General features: G+C 44.5%; 1 protein-coding gene across 1 annotated transcript; it reads left to right on the forward strand.

Annotated features, from left to right (window-relative positions):
- Positions 1-521: 521 nt before the first annotated feature.
- LOC123167055 (triacylglycerol lipase OBL1) lies at positions 522-3735 on the forward strand. Its single transcript, XM_044584892.1, has 3 exons — positions 522-923; positions 2302-2529; positions 2632-3735. The coding sequence occupies exons 1-3, from the start codon at positions 608-610 to the stop codon at positions 3510-3512; spliced, it is 1425 nt and encodes a 474-aa protein (XP_044440827.1). The 5' UTR covers positions 522-607; the 3' UTR covers positions 3513-3735.
- The last annotated feature ends 9521 nt before the right edge of the window (positions 3736-13256 follow it).

A 13256-nucleotide genomic window follows, 5' to 3' on the forward strand; every position in this document is an offset into this window, starting at 1 on the left:
TTTCTCGAGAGAAAAAACCATCAGATCTATAAGATTTTAGTATATTAAACACTATAAACCCGGGGGAACAATTCAGATAGGTGACTTGCATCAGCAACTCTCTCTCTTTCTTCCTCTCCCTTTCCCTCCAAATGTATGCCGTATGTCATGCATACAGAAAATCTGTGCAGAATCAGGAAAACCGTACGCAAAACTAGCGAGTAACTGAAGGTTTTTCTTACCGACCAATGTAACCGCTCCTTCTTTACGTGCGAAGAAGACGGGTTCGACCGCGCGTGATGAAAGGTTCCGCCTTTGATCTGGTCCTTAATTAGTAACACAGCAGTCCAGTATGCACGCAGTTGGTACCTTGACCGCCTAGTGACCTAGTCTTCCACCCACCCCCTATCTAATCCCTAGTTTAATTCACTAATTAGAACCCTCAGCACTGCCATTCGCACGCGGTTCTATCCTCTATACTCAGCCCCCGGCCTATATATATGCACCTCCTGCGGCCGTGCTGATACAATACTCCTACACCTTGTGCTAGCTATAGCTCTTGTTTTGCTGTTCATCGTCAAGCTGATTGGCGTGCTCCTGTTGGCATCAATCGACCGACAGACCGGCAATGGACGGCTGCCGGGATGGATTCTCCGGCGACTTCATGGTGCTGCGGCCGGACAAGGGCGGCGTCCGCAGCCTCCTCCACCTGCTGCGCTGCAGCGACGTCGGCGCCAGCGACGCCGTCGACTGCGCCCCTGGCGAGGAGGTGGTCCTAGACCGGTGGCGCCGGTGGATCATCTTCCTCTCCGTCGTGGCGCAGATGCTGCTGCTGTGGGTGAAGACACCCTTGGCCAAGCTCGGGAGCGCCGTCGAGTACTGGATGAACCTCATCACGGACAATGGCGGCGGCGTGCTCAAGCTTATTAGAAACGCCATGCAAGGTAAACCAACGAGATTTAGCTTTAGGTTGTACTATCATCTATTTCTGTTAACTTGCTAAACCTTGCTAAAACTAATCTTTTAAAATGTGTCGTTAACAAAAAAAAAAGTACGTTCGTGCAGTTTCACATGAGGTTTCCATCTTATCTTTCTTCGAGAAGTAGTTTTCTTTAAATATGCCTTGCATATCAAAGCTGGACATTAGTCTTCCATGGCGAAACATACAGTCCTCCTGGAGTAGTTGCGAAGAAAATGGCAGAAAACATATGAAAAGGGGGGAGAAGGTTGAAATAAAATAGAAAATTTAGAAAAACTCGTGCAAATTATATGTAACTATACCTTCAAAAATCCATTAAAAAAACTATACCTTAAAAAACATATGAATGGGAACTGCAAACGTACACGGGGTGGGTGTCCAATCAGTAAGCACTCGCAATATCAAATAGAAACGGGAATCAGCAAGCGTTTGGTTGTTCTTGCTAGGAAACAGGGGTTTACTAATTAAGTAAATGCGTAAATGATTAATTATTCGTGCCACATTATTGCAGAGGTCATAAAATATGCTTTGGATAGCAGCCTTTGTGGTTTAATCGTAGTTTATTATACATGAGACTAGCCAATGTATATATCCACTTGTACTCTGGTCAGAACTTATAATCCATAACAACTCCCAAGATAAGGGCAATGTCAGTTTCATATGCTAAATAACATGTTAACTTGTTAATAAGGTGGTTGTTGTCGTGATGCGCTAAGCAACTAAATAAGTTGCATACTGTCATTGGCCCGACTGCTTTTCGGAGGCGCCACTTGTTCTAATCACTCCCGTGATGCACGCCTTATCATTATCAAATACTCTCTACGTCCTAAAATAAGTATCTAAACTTTAGTATTCCCTCCGTCCTAAAATAAATGACTCAACTTTATACTATTACACTAAAGTTCTTTTAACATAACTTTATACTAAAGTTAGTATAGTACAAAGTTGAGACACTTATTTTGAGACGGATGGAGTAGCAGCTTTGTTTTAGTTTATAAACAAAAGTTCCCGGCTAAAAACACAAGCCAACAACCACAAGTTCATCAAATGAAAACGAGCAAGGTTGCCGAAATGGTCATACACGTTTTTAGCATTCTCGTTTCATTTTTCTCCTCTGAAATGACTCGGCACGGTTGCTCCAAAATCTTCAATGTTCCCCTTCCTTTTAATTGGAGTGACGTGGAAAACACCCCTAGGTTTTGAAAGTCAAACAGCATCCATAGAAAGTCTGAAGAGTTCTCAGGATTTGACAGTTCTGTACATGCACGCATGACGCTGTTTTGCTTCTTCGAAGTACTACAACAATGGCGATAATTGCTAGCTAACTTTACATACGTTTGCAGGCAAATTACGAATTCCGGACAGAGAGTCCCCCAACTATCGATCGCTCATTGGACTCATCGACATGAGAGTCGAACTGGACAAGAAGATCAAGCCAGAGGATGGCAGTTACCTCGCTGCTCTGGGTATTATGGCCTCCAAACTAGCCTACGAGAACGAGCTGGTCATCAAGAACGTCGTCGAAAAACACTGGCACATGAAATTCCTCGAGTTCTTCAACTGCTGGAACGGTAAGATTTCAGGGCACGCGAAACATGAAGCATGCATATAGTAGTTTGGCAACACACGTTTGGCTAACGTGCAACAAACATGTGTTCTTTGCCTCCTGGCAGAATTCCGAGGGGATCAAGGCGATTACACGACGCAGGCCTTCATGTTCGCCGACAAGCCGGCCGACGCCGACCTCGTCGTGGTGGCGTTTCGCGGCACGCAGCCGTTCGACGCGGAGGATTGGTGCACGGACGTGGACATCTCGTGGTACGAGATCCCTGAGGTGGGCAAGGTCCACGGCGGCTTCATGAAGGCACTCGGGCTGCAAAAGAACGCCACCGGCTGGCCGGCGGAGATCAAGGCGACCAAGGACCGGCCGTTCGCCTACTACGCCGTCCGAGACGCGCTGAAGAAGTCCCTAGAGGCCAATCCGCGTGCCCGGTTCGCGGTGACCGGCCACAGCCTGGGCGGCGCGCTCGCCGTGCTGTTCCCGGCCATCCTCGCCCTACACGGCGAGCACGACCTGCTCGCCAGGCTCCACGGCGTGTACACGTACGGGCAGCCGCGCGTCGGTGACGCGCGGCTCGGGGAGTTCGTGGAGCAGCACCTCGACACGCCGGCGGCGAGGGGGAGGTACTTCCGGTTCGTCTACTGCAACGACATCGTGCCGAGGGTGCCGTTCGACGGCCTCTTCAAGCACTTCGGCCGGTGCATCTACTTCGACGGCTACTATAGGGCGCGGGCCATGGAGGAGGAGCCCAACAAGAACTACTTCTCGCTTGCGTTCGTGGTGTCCAAGTACGTGAACGCGGCGTGGGAGCTCGCCCGGGGGCTCGTTATCGGACACGTGGACGGGGCGGAGTACGTGGAGGGGTGGACGATGAGGGTCGCCCGGGCGGTCGGGCTGATCATCCCCGGCCTGCCGGCCCACGCGCCGCAGGACTACGTGAACGCCACCAGACTCGGGGCCGCGTCGCTCGACCTGCTTCTCCGTGACCATTAATTGGTTACTACGTATAGGCCATACAATCCAACTTTGGTTGTTTAGCCGTAGTGCGAGAGATCCATGGAAATTGGTTACATGTCAACCATTGTTGATGTTCGATGAAATCTGCGTTCGAGCATTTCCATGATTCTTGCATTCTTCATGCCACTCCCACCATAAGTGTTATTCCCTCCGTTCACTTTTATAAGTCGTTTCAGACAAATGAAATTGAGCTGTTTTACATAGTGTCTGAAACATCTACAAAGCCTTATAAAAGTGAACAGAGACAGTAGCTGATTTTGTAGGCCAGTGGATTTTTTTTATTTTTTTCAACCAAAAAAAGGAACTCAATCATGATTCAATCGCGCCCGGCCAAGTGTATCATAATTAAGGGCGGTATTTTTTCAAGGAGAAACACAATTTATTAATCAAGTGGCGGCCAAGTCTGCCATACAAAAACCAGAAATCTCATCGGGTCTTGAACGGAGCCACACCGTAGTGCGCTTCTATGTTCTGTCGAAGTTTGCTAATAATGACTAACTGATTGCTTGACTAAGAATTCTCTACCCTCTTGAAGGAATGATTTTTCTTTCTTTCACCATCATCGTATGCGTCGATCTAGCCTCATCCATGCTCATGATCATCTTAACCACATCCATGCAACCGGTATGAAAAAAAATCACAGATTTCAAAAAAAGAAAACAGAAAAAGAAGAAGAAAAACCGGTGGGAGTAAAACTGGAAATGTGCTGACCTAGTTGAAAGCAGAGCTCGAGAAGAAAAAGAGAGATCCCAGGTCTCCTGGATTAGGTTTAGCGAAGCCAGCAATTGGGTAAGCGTCGGGCTAGTGTTGAATACTAGGGTGCGGTGTACTTATAGGGAAAAGAGCCGGTTTTCCATTTTTTTTAGGTTTTTTGCTTTTTGTTTTCCATTATTTTTCATTGGTTCTTGTTTATTTCTTTCTCCATTTTCGTAGTTTTTTCTTTTTCTTCAGTTTTCCTTTATTACTTTTCCCGGTTCTAATTGTTTTTTTTCACTTTTCTTCTTTTCTCTTGGGTTTCACTGGTTTACTATACACATGTATGGTATATATTTAATACATTACTTGAACACACATTTAATATTTTTTAAATTCTTGATTAACATTTATCAAATATCTGATTAACATTTTCTAAACACATGGTCAACTTTTTTCTACACACATTTAACATACTTTTAAACACAGGGTCACATTTTTTTATACACATTTAATATTTTATCAAATACAAATTTATCATTTTTAATACATGGTCAACATTTTTTCTATACACATGCAACATTTTTCAGTTACTTGTTCAACATTTTTTCAAATGTTTGATTGACATTTTTATATACATGATATAAAAAGTTCATATTTTTAGTACATGGTTGATTAATATTTTTCATATCTTTAACATTTTCCAAATGCTTGAGTAACATTTTTAAAATAGTTTTTCATCTTTTTTCAAATGCTTGATTAATATTTTTATATACATGATCAAATTGTTTGATCATTGTTTAAGCATGGTCAACATTTTTTCAATAGATATTTAAAATTTTCCAAATACTTGATTAGCATTTTTAAAGTGCTTTTCAACAATTTTCAAATGCTCGATTAACATTTTTTTAAATACTTGATCTTCGTTCACATTGTATATTTTATTCATTTTCCGTATACATGATAAACATTTTGTCTATACACATTTGACATTTTTGAAATGCTTGATTAACAGTTTTCAGTTACTTGTTCAACATTTTTTCAAATGTTTGATTGACATTTTTATATACATGATCAATCATTTTTTTAATACATGGTCAACATATTTTCTATACACCTTTAACATTTTCCAACTGCTTGAATAACATTTCAACAAACAGTGGCGGAGGCATATGTTTTATTAAGGTAAGCCGAACGTAGGCAGCCATGCATACAATGACACCAAGCGTATAGTTTTCCTCACACCAGTATGCAAATAGTATGAAAATAAAAAGATTTAAGCTGTGACTAACAGCTTAAATCTTTTTATTTTCATACTATATAAAAAGATTTAGACTGCTGCCTCGGCCATTAACGACAACCAAATCTTTTCTTATCTTTTTTTACTCTTGCTTTATAAAAAGAAAAACGAGTATAATTGTGATCGTACAAAAGTTTGTTTTTGTACTATATGTACTACAACGCAGATGACTTCTTTATTCTTTTTCTTGCATCTCCAAATAAACCTAAAAGTTCACCTTAAAAGAACTAAAATTAACTCCTAAAAACCAACTCTCAAATGCTACTCTTCTTTTTTGAGAGAGAGTACATCAAAGTCATACCATATTACTCCTATGAATGATGATGGAGTACCCTTCCCCTAGGGGTCTTCGAGGGCGAAGAGGGCCTTTGCGCCGTTTGTTTGCAATGGTGTGCCGCGCAGGCGAGGTGAAGCAGCTTACAAACACCAAAGACTACACGCCCTATAGAAGTAATCACAATAAACACTAGCTTGTAGTCGACTGAGTCTTTCGAGTAACTTAAACCAGTAGAGCAAACAAAGAGGAACTTCGAGCGGAGCCAATGCCTAGCATCGATGAACCGTGCCCTCATCTAATCGTACCCTCTGTGTAACAATTGACTTCAGACAATATTATCTTTGAAATTGCAGTCAGCACCCTAACATTTTGCAGTGAGAACCCAAACATTTTCATTTTCTTACAAACAAGGACAAAATTTAGACAAGTCGGAAAATTATTCACTGGAAATTTTGGCAGCATAACATGTGGAAAGAGATGCACGCTTGTATAAAAATTCCAAACCAAACAAGTACACTAGATCAAGATTCCAAATCCATGAGGGATGACTAACAACAGTCAAACACTTGCAGCAAACAAGCTGGCTTTTCATCACAATTCCAAAAGCAACACCACCACCAAGATCCAACTAAGCTCATGAATCTAACGCCTACATCGACTGGCCGACGATGCCATCCATCATAACACACCCCATCTCTTCTCCAGCAAGGAACATCTTCTTGAGTCTGCATTTATCAACGCGCCACTCCTACGGAGGAGTAGACAACACTTGTGATGCATACAAGACAGGCCAAGACCAGTAGGGGCTCACCAGAACTGATCCAAACCACCATAAAACCATCACACATCCAGCGGCCGCCCAATTTCGACCAAGTGGAGCTACTAGCTGCATCCATCGTCTTATCGCCCTCCTCAAGATCAAACTTCCTTGTGGACACAGGGCATAGATTTATTCGTCGTCCTCACCATCAAGTCAGGCACCTCCCTGGACAGAAAGAGAACAAGGAATTATAGGAAAAGAACAAGATAGAACACACTTTGTCTACGCATTGATAATTTTGCTACACCAGCTGCAAAGTAAATATAACAATGTAGCTGGCAGGACAAATTTCTAAAGGAACAAACTAGCCCAGAGGTTTTGCCTAAAAAAATCCTGATTCCAGCAAACTACAGTCTGAATGAACAAAGTCCTCCAGGCCAAGAAAAAAAAAGAACATATGAAGAGCTTTGATTTATCATGCACCACAAAAATCCACACTATGCCATTAGCATCAGAGGCTCACCAGATTTTAAATATCCACCAAACTATAACTAGTCCAACCTTGGAGGAACCAGAACAACTCTTTTACTTAGAGACCATATAAGTAGAATGGCAAATAATGTTAGAGCATGTCAAGGATATAAGCTCACACAGGAACTAGAAAAACAAGGTGAGGCTCCCAACAGCCTAGTATTCAGTACGACACTTCATGTTTTGATAGCAAAGTCTCGGCCATATTTCACTAGCGTAACAATGCTATAACTGAGATATCACGAGGGAAGAATAAGAAACATGCAAAATGTAAATAGGTGAGAGCAGTGCATTAATTTTTCTTTGTACTCCAATGATTTTCTAACCAATTTTTGCTTTGTTTGAGTGAGTTCATCCTCTCCTCTATATACCCAGCAATGGGGATTTCTAAAGGCAGGCTTCTTTCAGAAATAGAGCAGATCAAGTATGATTTATTTCAGATATTCGTTCATTTATTCAATGCACACGAAATCTAGGGCATACTGAGACCGGAAGAGAGAGAGAAATGCTTACATATACATGCAAAATTTGTTGTGGACATACATGCCAAACCAAGCAACACTATCAAAGGCAAAGCATAACATGGCAGCATGCATACAAGCTATTTATTGCCCTACAAACATTATACTTGCCCTACAAAAAAGAGTGGACATACATGCATGCTCAGCACCATCTAAAGTTGCTCATCCTACTTCAGAATCGCATACGCATTGGAAATAGAAGGACCATGCATCTGCATCCAGATTTAGCACATGTTCTCCTCCCAGAAGAAATAAAGCACGACCCCATTCAATAAACGGAAAATATTTGAGTGTGGGTTGACTAGAGAAAGACAAAAAACGTCCCCTGTCATGGCTTACCTTCCAGCCTTTCTTTCAAGGAAGAAGAAAGGCTAGTCCTCTAAACAATGAACACTCTGCTTTCTTTTCCTCCTCTTTCCGCAGCATGTCATACTTCCTGCAAAATCACCAACATAAGGAACACATGAGCATATTGTATTGTGCAAACATACATAAGACAACATGAACTAGAAAACAAGGTCGGGCTCCCAACAGCCTACTATTGTCAGTACTACACTTCATGTTTTGATAGCAAAGTCCCGGCCAAATTTCACTAGCACAACTGAGATATCGCAAGGGAAGAATAAGAAACATGCAAAATGTAAATACGTGAGAGCAATTCATTCATTTTTCTTTGTGCTTGGAAGTCTAACTAATTTTTGTGTGATTGAGTGAATTCATCCTCTCCTCCTCTGTATATCAACAAGGGGGGTTTCTATAGGCCCACTTATTTCAGAAATAGAGAAGATCAAGTATGATTCATATCATAAATCCGTTTATTTATTCATGCACTCAAAATCTAGGGCACACTGAGACCGGGAGAGAGAAAAATGTTTGCTTTCACTAGGTAAGTACATATACATGCAAACGTATACATTTTTCATCTGTTGAGGTTGGTAGCGCACACATACACTTGCCATACCAAAGGCAAAGCAGAACATGGCAGCAGACATGGCAGGGCAAGCGTAGATAGGCACTGGAGATGTTTTTTTCTTTCTCTGGTCCACCCACACTAAAATATTTTCCGTTTACTAAATGGGGTGGTGCTTTATTTCTTCCGGGAGGAGAACATGTGCTGAAAATAGATGCATATGCATGGTCCTTTCTTCTATTTCCAATGCATACACGATTCTGAAGTAGGATGAGCAAATTTATATGTTGTTGCGCATGCATGTAGACTTTTTTTTGTTAGGGAAAGTATAATAATGTTTGCCTAGTCAATCAATATATGTTGACATGATCCCTGGGCAATAAAAAGCTTGTATACTTTCAGCCTTTCTTTCAAGGAAGAAAGGCTAGTCCTCTAAACAAGTTGAACATTCAGCTTTCTTTTCCTCCTCCTCTTTCCGTAGCTTGTCATACTTCCTGCAAGATCACCAACATAAGGAACACATGAGCATATTGTATTGAGCAAACATACACAAGACAACACGATCTCTCTACATATAGGCCATACAAGTGAAATGGCAAAAAGCAAAACATTCTACTAACAGACACTGTTAAACAATAGAAAACATAGAGAAACTTCACAGACTCAATCTCTAAGCCTAAGCAGTATCAATTCCCATGATATCTAGTAAATGAGCATAACAGTGACCCCTAGGAGCAACCCGAAGACAACTAGGCATCATCCAGGAGCCTAGAATTCAAATGATATCCAGTAAACATGAGCATAATTCTGTCCTGCTTGCAATCAATATATCTGACGCAAACATAAAGCATCCTTTTATACTACTCCCTCCGTTCGGAATTACTTGTCGCAGAAATGGATGTATCTAGATGTATTTTAGTTCTAGATACATCCATTTCCGAGACAAGTAATTCTGAACGGAGGGAGTAAAACAGAAAGTCCTCTTCTAGGCCTCGAGTATAGTGCATGAAACCGAGCAAGACGGTTAAATAAGTGACAAAAGGAAAGGATGTGAGCAAGTATGGTGCGAAAACTTAGCAAGACAGTTAATCTCCAGAAAAATCAGCCTCTACTAGACCTCAAATATGGTGTGTGAAACTGAGCAAGACAGTAAAATACTAAGCAACAAAATGGGGATATACTACTCATCGCCTCTAGAACAACATTCTCATCAAGGATGCAACACCAGCCTTGGCGGCACTAACAGGCAGCAACCATGCCAAGCGCACGCCAATAACTACCAAACCCCAACAAATAGCACATGCTGTAGCACAAGGGCCTAACCAGCACATCGACCAATTTCAACGGCAAGATCTTCACAATCAGAAGAATGTGGTGGCAAGAAGACCACCACAGAAATGAACGATACATCATTGGCTTGGCTCGATGGTCGGAGCCACAATCGGCCACGACCCAATAGCTGGACAATGGAGAGAGCTAGTCCACAACAGTTTAAGCAATCATAATATTTTGACAAAACAAGAACTAAAAACAAAAGCCATGTGCTGGACTGGAACCCATTCAAGAAATGGCACCATCCCTCCACCATCCAAGAATGGAATACACATTGCACTACACATGACTTGGTAAAAAGATCAAATATCATCTAGTTTAGCAGACAGTAGCAACTAGAAACCAAGAGATAAAAACAAGTGCAGTAGTATCATGCTCTTGACAGTTAGGATCTGAACCTAAACCATGTTGAGTTAATAATGCAGAACCCTGGATGCATGCCTGTAGGCATCAATAATAACTACCTAAATATGATTAGTGGTTCAGGTGTCAAGTGTCAAATACTGAGCATTAACTCGATTCCAAGTGTTGCACTAATCAACATGCAATGTGAAATTTCAATGGTCGCAGAACTCAACCAATGACAAACTGCTACCACGGCTCGATGGCAGTGGGCACACAGAGCATAAGAAAAATACAAGGGAGAGCAATCGAAATGGCTAACCTATGTCGTAGTGGAAGAAGAAGCGGCCGCCGGAGGCCCCACATGGGAGTGAATGACGGCACAAGCAGAGCTGCTTCGCTGCCAAAACTCAACTCGTGATGGACGGTGGCGTCTCCACGCGTTGCTCGCCAAAGGCATGCCCGGTAAAACAACACCGCCAAACCATGATGGTTCTGTAAAGCCGTAGAGTACGGTGGTGCCCGTTCGGTGACCACCCTGTAACAGCAAAAAAGAGGTAAGTTGTTTCTCATTACATCCAGCTAGCTTGTTATGTACATGAGCACAGGAAAGTGAAGCAACATATACATATGAGTTTTATCTTCAGAATGAACTGATAAATGACAGATGGATTCATATGTATCTGAAACTACAAGAAACTTACCAATACACGTACTGTAAATATTCAATTTTTCAACTACCCAGCAGGCCATAGATTATCGGACAAAGAATACCAGCTACAAAGCTCTGTATCAGGTACTCAGGAAGCATGCTTAAATATCACATGGACATACATGTGCATATTTCCCATACTACATAAGTACTAGCCAAACTAGCAACTAGTCACTTGAAAATTGTCATTGCACATGATAATAGCTCTTCCCTCGTCATAAAAAAACATTCGCCAAGTATCATCAGACTGCTACTCACATACACTATGGGCCTCCCTCACAAACTCAAATTCTTTAAGCCCACCGGTCAAAAGAAAGGTCCTTATACTCAGGACTAAAAGAAGAATACAAAAGATACATGCAGGATGATGCAACATGTTTCACTATGACTAGGGGGCCGAGCGATGCGCGTTTCTCTCGTACTCGTGGGAGGTCGGGGGCCGAGCGATGCGCGTTTCTCTCGTACACGTACGCGCGTGTGTGCGAGGCGTTGGCTCTAACTGAACCCGAGCGAGGCGTTGGGCTCTAACTGAACCCGAGCGATTGCACTGCAGGCTACGCGTTACTGAACCCGAGCGATCGATCGATGGCTGTTAACTGAACCCGATCGAGCGATTCCTTCGCTACTGCTGCTAACTGAAGCCGATCGATTGGATGAACAGTGAGCGTTGCGGGGGGTTAGATGAACAGTGAGCGGTGGCGTTGCCTCTGAATGAACAGGACCCCGTGGTGTGGAGGGCTGGATGAACAGTAGACGGTGGTGGAGGGGTGGTTGAACAGGACCCCGTGGTGTGGAGGGCTGGATGAACAGTAGACGGTGGAGGGGTGCCCGTGGAGGGGTGGTTGAACAGTAGCCGGTGGAGTAGCGCGCGGTGGAGGCTGGATGAACAGGAGCCCGTGGAGGCTGGAGGAGGTCGACGGTAGCCCGTGGAGGCTAGAGGAGGTCGACGGTGGAGATGAACAGTATCCCGTGGAGTCCCGTTTTGCGGTACGCCACACCCCTCCCGATGAACAGGACCCCCGTTTCGACCGTAGGAGGTCCGTTTCATCCGTTTTGCGGTACGCCACACCCCTCCCGATCAACAGGACCCCCGTTTCGACCGTAGGAGGTCCATTTCGTCTGTTTTGCGGTACGCCACACCCCTCCCGACCAACAGGACCCCGTTTCGACCGTAGGAGGTCCGTTTCCTCCGTTTTGCGGTACGCCACACCCCTCCCGATCAACAGGACCCCGTTTCGACCGTAGGAGGTCTGTTTCCTCCGTTTTGCGGTACGCCACACCCCTCCCGATCAACAGGACCCCGTTCCGAACGTAGGAGGTCCGTTTCCTCCGTTTTGCGGTACGCCAGGCCTCGTTTCCATTGCCTGTTCCGTCCAAGCCCTCCCGATGAACACGACCACGCATTTCGTTCCGACCCAGCCGGTTGGCTCCCACGCGTTCCGTTGCCTCCCGATGAACACGACGCATTTCGTTGCCTCCCCATGAACACGACGCATTCCGTTGCCTCCCCATGAACACGACGCATTCCATTGCCTCCCCATGAACACGACGACGACGCTGTTTCTCCGTTCTGACCCAGCCATGTACACGAGCCCTGGCCGTACGTATGCGCAAGTAGGCGTTCGAGACCCCGCCCGTATGTACACATACGTGGCCGTATTTTCTTTCTTGCACCCTGGCCGCTGTACGTACGTGTACATGCTACGTGCGCGCCTCTACTACGACACGTACACGCCTCTACTACGACACGTGCGCGCCTCTACATCCACCAGTATATATGTACGTACACGTTCGCGACCAGAATGACAACGCTACGTACGCTTCAACCAGGTGGGTCCCGACTGTCAGGCACTTCCTTGCATGCGAAGATGTAGCTGGTGGGTCCCAGCAGTCAGGGGGCGAATCGTTTTTTTTTTGCCCGGACGCACTTCCTTGCGTGCGAAGATGTAGCTGGTGGGTCCCAGCAGTCAGGGGGCGAATCGTTTTTTTTGCCCGGACGCACTTCTTTGGGTGCGAAGATGTAGCTGGTGGGTCCCAGCAGTCAGGGGGCGAATCGTTTTTTTTGCCCGGACGCACTTCTTTGGGTGCGAAGATGTAGCTGGTGGGTCCCAGCAGTCAGGGAGCGAATCCTTTTTTTTCCCGGACGCACTTCTTTGGGTGCGAAGATGTAGCTGGTGGGTCCCAGCAGTTAGGGGGGAACGTTTTTTTCGCGAAATACGGTTGCCCGTCCGGTGGGTCCCCGCTGTCAGGTGGAGGAATCATTATTTTGCGCGTAATAAGGAGGCACTTCCTTGCTGCGGCCGTGGACCCAGCTGTCAGCCTCTCCACGTACAGTCCACGTC

Source organism: Triticum aestivum, chromosome 7D (assembly GCF_018294505.1).
Source record: "Triticum aestivum cultivar Chinese Spring chromosome 7D, IWGSC CS RefSeq v2.1, whole genome shotgun sequence".
NCBI lineage: Eukaryota > Viridiplantae > Streptophyta > Magnoliopsida > Poales > Poaceae > Triticum > Triticum aestivum.

Bases quoted from the DNA above. Each gene is read 5' to 3' on its own strand.
- LOC123167055 (XM_044584892.1), top strand. From the start codon at position 608: ATGGACGGCTGCCGGGATGGATTCTCCGGCGACTTCATGGTGCTGCGG. The intron at 924-2,301 runs GTAAACCAACGA...ATACGTTTGCAG, and splicing joins TATTAGAAACGCCATGCAAG to GCAAATTACGAATTCCGGAC. The intron at 2,530-2,631 runs GTAAGATTTCAG...GCCTCCTGGCAG, and splicing joins GTTCTTCAACTGCTGGAACG to AATTCCGAGGGGATCAAGGC.